At 41.2% G+C, this 7,556-nt stretch overlaps 1 protein-coding gene across 1 annotated transcript; it reads left to right on the top strand.

Annotated features, from left to right (window-relative positions):
• Positions 1-5,533: 5,533 nt before the first annotated feature.
• On the top strand, positions 5,534-7,508 carry LOC106292885 (probable dolichol-phosphate mannosyltransferase). The gene is made up of 8 exons (XM_013728553.1): positions 5,534-5,731; positions 6,116-6,215; positions 6,316-6,349; positions 6,431-6,507; positions 6,583-6,608; positions 6,698-6,862; positions 6,961-7,075; positions 7,186-7,508. Exons 1-8 carry the CDS (start codon positions 5,613-5,615, stop codon positions 7,288-7,290), a joined length of 741 nt encoding a protein of 246 aa, XP_013584007.1. The 5' UTR covers positions 5,534-5,612; the 3' UTR covers positions 7,291-7,508.
• The last annotated feature ends 48 nt before the right edge of the window (positions 7,509-7,556 follow it).

Raw genomic sequence — 7,556 nt, 5'->3', positions numbered from 1 at the left:
AGATGTTTGCATTCGACGCAGCTTTGGAGGGCGAGGGTACAGAGACAGACTGTACTAGCGATGCAGCGTATGTATATATATATCGGTATGAGGAGATGCGGGGTGTATGGACTAGCTATATGCTATCATCGCATTGTTTGTGTTGTGTGATGCTTTAGGCATCTTGTTTGTTCATGTTAGAGCTAAACTTCCATATTAGGAGTTCTATTTACTCAAGTCAGTGGTTTGCGTGTTTAGCATCTCATACCTAATGGAGTAACTCCCCTGTTACTCACCCCTCCTTTCCTTCCCCTTTCAGATGAGACTGACGAGCAATAGTGATTGCTATCGGGCTGGTGCTTTGGGAGTTTTATTTCTGTCTTTTTCAGACTTGCGGATTTTATGCTTTTATCGATATTTTTGGGATTTATTATGTTATTTGGATTTATGGCTATTTATTGGATTTACGACTTTGGAGTTGACTTTTGAGAAATAATAAATGGAGATTTCAGATTTTTTATTTATTTAAGTTATTTCGGAAAATACGGGTGTTATAATTTGGTATCAGAGCGGGGTTCCGTTCCAGCTCTGACCCGGGATGGCGATTTGTTGGGACGTGGTTTCGACTCGGTTTTGACTCGGTTTTAATTCGGTTTAATCGATTTTAAAAGATTTTTGAATCGGGGATTTGGGAGTTTTAAAGAAAGAAAAATACAACACCTTTCCGTTCAGTAACTTCTAACCCAATTGTCTTTTTATTGACGATGAGTTTATCATCGCCATCCGCTCTCTAGCTAACAAGGTTTCAGCCAGATGTTCGAGAGATGGATGATGTCACAGTTTGATAGATTGCTCAGGTGTGTATCAGTTTCGTCAGCCGTGTTCAGAAATTGTCCACATGTGGATGTGTGACGTTGTTTCCACCACCCAAACTTCAAGCCATCTCTCCACGAGTTTTCGTTATTGGAGATTATGTGGTATGAGATGTGAGCCATGAGTTGGCATGTGTTATTCGTGTGTATGAGTATAGTTACTGCCATGGAGGCATGATTATTTTGTAAACTCGTGGGGGATCGCTTTTGGATTGGGGTGCGACAACTTGCGTTGTGTTATATCGGAGTGTTGATCATTTCATTGATGTATCGTTGTGCAACAACTCGTGGGGGATCGCTTTTGGCAGTGCGACAACTCGTGGGGGATCGCTTTTGGATTGGGGTGCGACAACTTGCGTTGTGTTATATCGGAGTGTTGATCATTTCATTGATGTATCGTTGTGCAACAACTCGTGGGGGATCGCTTTTGGCAGTGTTGATCATTTCAGAGATGTGTCAGTTCGGACAGCTGACATAGAAATGTTGGGAGCTATTTATATTGATTGTGGTGTACCAGTTATGCTTGGAGGGCCGATTGGTTCAGAGACTCGTTAAAGATGGAGTTGTGTTTTGCGATATCATTCTTGGGATGGACTTGTTATCACGACATCGAGTACTGTTGGATTGCCTGAGGGTGAGAGTTCACATTTCTGGAGCAGAGCAGATTTTATTTGCATACATGCTACATGCAGAGGAGTTATTGGATATGGGGAGTAAATAGATTTTGGTGATCATTTCGATGGTCAACATGAGTTGCACGATCTTCTAGTTATCTTAGAGTATGGAGATGTATTTGAGGCCTTGGAAGGGCTGTCACCAGCCAGAGGAGATGTTCTTACGATCGAGTTGGAGTCAGGGACAACACCGGTTTCACGAGTTCTATACCGATTAGCGCCAGCAGAGATGGCTGAGCTGAAAGAACATATGGAAGATTCATCAGACAGGATATTTATTTAGGTCGAGTAATTCGCCGTGGGGAGCACCAGTGTTGTTTGTAAAGAAAAAATGATGGGAGTTTTCAGGCTTTGTATCGACTACATAGACTTGAACATGGTAAACATCATATTGATGAGTTGTTGAATTAGCTGCATGGAGGTTCACAGTTCCCGAAGGTTGTCTTGAGATCATGACATCATCAGATTGCTATAGTTGAGGAGTATGTACGGAATGTGGGTTTCCGTATACGTTATGGATATTATGAGTTTTGGTGATATCATTTTGGATCGACGAATGCACCGATAGCATTTGAGAAGCTTATGAATGATGTCTTTCGCGAACACTTGGACAAGTGCGCGATTGTACTCATCGACGACCCCATTGAGTTATTCTTGGAGTAGAGGGAGCATGATGAGCGTTTGCAAATTGTGTATTGATGCATGAGGATCAGGTCATTCTATATATATTGCATCAGTTGAGACCTCACGAGACCCACTACCCTATTCATGATTCGTAGTGGCTGCAGTGGTATTTGCGTTATAGTTTTGGAGATTGTAATTGTACAAGAAGGAAGTTTAGATTCTCTGGGATGATTGGAGTCTGAAATTTATCTTCATTCATTAAAACTTGTACTTGGATAGTGCAGTTGGATTGAGTTGGTAGCAGGCTACAGTTTGGATATTAAATACCATCTGGTAAAGACAACCATGTGACAAATGCCTTGGGCAGGCACATGAGCGACATATCAGGAACCAAAGAGGTTCATGAGTTTACTGGGACATTTGCTAGTCTCAGATTGTGTGCCATTACTGTCGATGGAGAGACAGATAGCCTTGGGACTTTGGAGCAGGCAGTCTTGCTATGAAAGGATACGCCAAGTGCATGTTAGCGTTATGGCTTTGGAAGACGATCGAGATGGGGAGTATTGGATATCATAAGTGTTGAGCGGGATAATTTTGAGCGGGATGTACCTGTACCGAAACCGAGTTGTGTGTTGGACGATAAGCTGTTAAGAAAAGGGATCATACAGCAAATACATCACTCGTGTTTCTCTACCCATCGGGAACACCAAGGGGTACAAAGATATGAAGTGTTAACTATAATTGGTCTAGTATGAAGAGAGTTGTAGCTTCATTGCGTCACAGTGTCAAACATGTCAGATGGCTATGACAGAGGATCAGTTATCTATTATGTTATTTTTGAGCTTGCTTTTGCCGGAGTGGAAATGAGGCATGGTGATTATGGACATTGTTATTGGATTTTAAATATGTGGAAAGAATGCCACATGGGTAGTCATGGATAGACTTACCAAGTCAGCCTATTTCCTAAGTAATTAAGAAGACATTTAGAGCTAATCAGTTGGAACAGACCTACATTATTGAGTTTGAGAGGTTTCATGGATGTCAACATTGTATCGGATTGGGATTCTCTACATTTTTGGAGCATTCAGAAGGAACTTGGGACAAAGTTCCACAGTGTGGTTCATATGTCAAGTTTGAGGAAGGTCGGGAGAGGGCCAAAGCTCATTTTGCAGCAGCCGCTAAATGCTCATGGCAAAAAAAAAATTGTATGCACCTTGTCAGCCAGTTGAGATTTTAGATCGGCAAGTGAAAGTTGTTTAGGAGATGATGACCAGTTTAGTTAAAGTTCGTTGGGAGAGAGACGTGATCTAGAAGGAAACCTGGGAGGCCGAGACTCAGATGAGGATTGATTATCCAGAGCTTTTTTAGGACAGTATTGGACAGTAGGTTCAGGAGCCGAATTTGGGGACGAATTCTCTATTTGTGGGGGAGAATTGTAACGACCTAATTCCGCAGGCCCAGCAAAGCCCAATCAATTTGCAGGAAACCCTAGGTGAGTTCTTATTTAAAAAGAGCAAGCCTATTAGTTTATTCAGAAAAAGTCTAAGGCGTCGAACCTCTGCAAATTTTGAGCCGTCAGAGAGAGATATTGGTGAACTGTCTCAGTCACCGTCGACTGAGATCAGATCCGTCACGCCGCTGCCGCCTCACGCCCTAGGTAATCCGTGAACCGCCTTTTCCGATTGGTTAAGTGTTGGTCATTTAGTAAATCGTCGATATCTTTCTAACCATTGGGTTTCTCGCGATTTCAAAGCCACCAGTGTGTTCGTGACGTCGAGACGAGTCCGGGGCAGGAGTTTCATCCGGAAAGCCACCGCGACGCGCCCACACGCGCAGGAAGAAGATTCGCGCGTGAATCTCACGCACCACCGTCTCCGCCGGACGTTCGCCGGAGCCACCGTAGCCGGCCACCGTCCGTCCGCCACCGGGAAGCCGCCGCCGCGCCTCCGCCGCCGCCGGTGATTTGTCGGTAAGCCACCACCATTGTTGGCCGCCGCCGGCGACCGGTCTCCGGTGACTTGCCGGTAACTCGGTGACTCTGCCGAGTCGACTCAGCGAGTCAAGCCGTTGACCAGTCAAGCCGGTTTGGTTTGGTTTGTTCAATTGATTTTCGGTTTGATTGGTTATTGGGAATTGATTTCCGGTTAAACCGATTTGAAATTGATTTGAATCTGGTCCAATTGAAATCGAACTCGGTTAAGGAAAACCGGGTGGTTCAATTCGATTTCAATTTGGTCAAAGGTTGACCGGGTTGACCTTTGACCAGCGGGTTGCCTTTTTGACCAGATCGCCGGTTATCCGTTTTGGACCGTTCGAAGGGCGTTCTGACTCGATTTTTCTCCCTGATTTCAGATTTGGAGTTTGTTTGAGCAGCTGGAGTTCATAGCTATCACTTTTCGACATTGCTAAGGTGAGGGTCTATTCTGTAAATCCCGTACCAGTGTAGAATTCTCTCTATCGTAGTTTAGATTTCGAATCATGATCCGTCTGTTTGAATTGAGTCTGTTTGAGTCTTGATTGTTAGTCAGTTCATTCATTGTAAACTGGAACTAGGGGTCTAGAGGATTCAACCGTTGATTTGATTATGTGATGTTAAGAGATGCTATATATATATGTATGTATACATAGTTATGAGTAGGGACTATGTGAGTTAGACTGTACTAGCGACGCAGCGTATGTATATATATATCCCTATGAGGAGATGCGGGGTGTATGGACTAGCTATATGCTATTATCGCATTGTTTGTGTTGTGTGATGCTTTAGGCATCTTGTTTGTTCATGTTAGAGCTAAACTTCCATAGTGGGAGTTCTATTTACTCAAGTCAGTGGTTTGCGTGTTTAGCATCCCATACCTCACAGAGTAACTCTCATGTTACTCACTCCTCATTTCCTTCCTCTTTCAGATGAGACTGACGAGCAGGAGTGATTGCTATCGGGCTGGTGCTTTGGGAGTTTTATTTCTGTCTTTTTCAGATTTGCGGATTTTATGCTTTTATTAATATTTTCGGGATTTATTATGTTATTTGAATTTATGGCTATTTATTGGATTTACGATTTTGGAATTGACTTTTGAAAAGTAACAAAGGGAGATTTCAGATTTTTTATTTATTTAAGTTATTTAGGAAAATATGATGTTCGAGGGAGACAGTTTCATTGTCAATGATATCCTCTCAATCGTGATAAAGTTTAATCATCGCCTACACTAAATCCTCCTTGATCACTTTAGGCATGTAACGGAGAGAGTCGTTAGCTGTTTTAAAAGCTCTATTATGATAATTGGGCCTTACATTACGGCCATTAATCACTTTAGGCCCAATTTTAAAATTGCTTTGGGCCCCCTATATTTTAATATTAATTTCTAGTCCTTGTTTTCTTTTGTAGACGACGGTGGCTTTCACAGGCGGATTAAGACGACGAAGAAAGCTCTCTCCGTAGTAAAAGTTAGGCTTTTGATCGGCTGCTATGGCGGAGGAGAAGGAGAGGAAAGGAGAGAAGAAGTATAAGTATAGCGTAATCGTTCCTACGTACAACGAGCGCCTCAACATTGCTCTTATAGTCTACCTCATTTTCAAGCATCTCCGGTAAAAAAAAAAAAACAAGTCTTTGTTTTGCGACCGATCATATATATAATTCTGGATCCCATTTAGTGAGAATTCGAATCCGATCGCCCATTAGTGATTCAGTATGAAAGGATCAGCAGTGATGGATCATGGTTTTACATTAAAGATCCAAACTTTATTTATGAGCTAGTAACTAAGTGTAACGATCCGTCAAACAGTATTACAAGTTGTTTCATGGTTGTGTATAGATAGAACCTCTGGTTTAGTGATCGGAGAAGCTAGAATTCTTGATTCTGGTTGTGGTTAATCGATTTGAACTTGTTAAGTAGACTCTTGTCTGTCGAATGTTATTGAGAATTTATACCAATACTAAGGAAAATTGGTCACTTGTTGAATGGTGTTTAGGGATGTTGATTTTGAGATAATTGTTGTGGATGATGGGAGTCCTGATGGCACTCAAGAAATTGTCAAGCAACTGCAGGACTTGTATGGTGAAGACCGCATTGTGAGTACAATAACAGAGTTAGTTTGAATCTGAATTACGTAATCCAGTTTGTATTCTTCGGTTCAGGTGAACTTGTGTTTTTGTTTTTATTGTGATGCAGCTTTTAAGAGCTAGAGCCAAGAAGCTTGGTTTGGGTATGTATCTGTAACTTCATCATCTTCTAACTTTGCTTTACAAGAAGGAAGTGGACCGTTATTGGTCTTCTTGGCACGCAGGAACGGCATATATCCATGGTTTGAAGCATGCTACAGGTGATTTCGTTGTAATCATGGATGCTGATCTTTCACATCATGTAAGAATCACCTACTGAATTTTTGTTTTTATCGACTTGTCTTTTGTTGATCTAACTCGCTTTTCTCTTGTGCAGCCAAAGTATTTGCCAAGTTTCATCAAGTATGTAAAGTTTCTTCATCTCTTTACAAATCTCATTAGCTTATAGTGATTTTTTTTTATAATTCGACTTTGTTGTCTATGTCATGAAGGAAACAACTAGAGACGAATGCAAGTATAGTGACTGGTACACGATATGTAAAAGGTGGTGGTGTGCACGGGTGGAACCTTATGCGGAAACTCACAAGCAGAGGAGCAAATGTGCTAGCTCAAACACTATTATGGCCTGGCGTATTTGATTTAACCGGATCATTCAGGTAAAAAAAAAAAAAAAGAAATCAACTACCTTGTGTTCTTCTACTGAATCAGTCAGTATTTTCACGACTAACTTCCACTAAACTTCCTTATTTGGAAGGCTATACAAGAAATCGGTGCTTGAAGACGTGATAAGCTCATGTGTGAGTAAAGGTTATGTCTTCCAGATGGAAATGATAGTTCGTGCGACCAGAAAAGGATACCATATTGAAGAGGTAGCTCTTGTCCCTTCTTTACATACATAATACCACTTGTGATTGTGATTCCTTTGAAATCAAATTATTATTTATGATTCATATGGTACTCCTCCTTCTTCATCTGTTAGGTACCAATCACATTTGTGGATAGAGTCTTTGGAACTTCGAAGCTGGGAGGATCCGAAATAGTGGAATATCTAAAAGGACTCGTCTATCTTCTTCTCACGACTTAAGAGATGACACCAACCACAGCTCAACAACACATGAATCTCTTTTAGTATTTATACTCTCCTTAACACTAGAACTCTGATCATGTCTTTTAAAAATTTCTCGTTACCTTTGAAAATCAAAATAAAAAACAAAAGAGAAGCATGAAAGAAAAGCTTTTCCACTCTTCTATGTTTAGTGTTCATCAAAATCATGCTTCGAAGTCATGCTTCTTCGAGTGAAACTCTGTTCGTTTATAAATAAGAAAAAAGTTGTGAATAATTTTTTTCTA

Source organism: Brassica oleracea, chromosome C5, assembly GCF_000695525.1.
Source record: "Brassica oleracea var. oleracea cultivar TO1000 chromosome C5, BOL, whole genome shotgun sequence".
Taxonomy (NCBI): domain Eukaryota; kingdom Viridiplantae; phylum Streptophyta; class Magnoliopsida; order Brassicales; family Brassicaceae; genus Brassica; species Brassica oleracea.
Note: the sequence above shows the minus strand (reverse complement) of the source record. Positions and strands in the feature narration are given on the sequence as shown.

What these genes read in the sequence shown, in the direction of transcription:
- LOC106292885 (XM_013728553.1), top strand. Translation starts at nt 5,613, where the DNA reads ATGGCGGAGGAGAAGGAGAGGAAAGGAGAGAAGAAGTATAAGTATAGC. An exon ending in AGCCAAGAAGCTTGGTTTGG is followed by an intron (nt 6,350 to 6,430) that starts GTATGTATCTGT and finishes CTTGGCACGCAG; the next exon opens with GAACGGCATATATCCATGGT. An exon ending in AAGGATACCATATTGAAGAG is followed by an intron (nt 7,076 to 7,185) that starts GTAGCTCTTGTC and finishes TTCATCTGTTAG; the next exon opens with GTACCAATCACATTTGTGGA.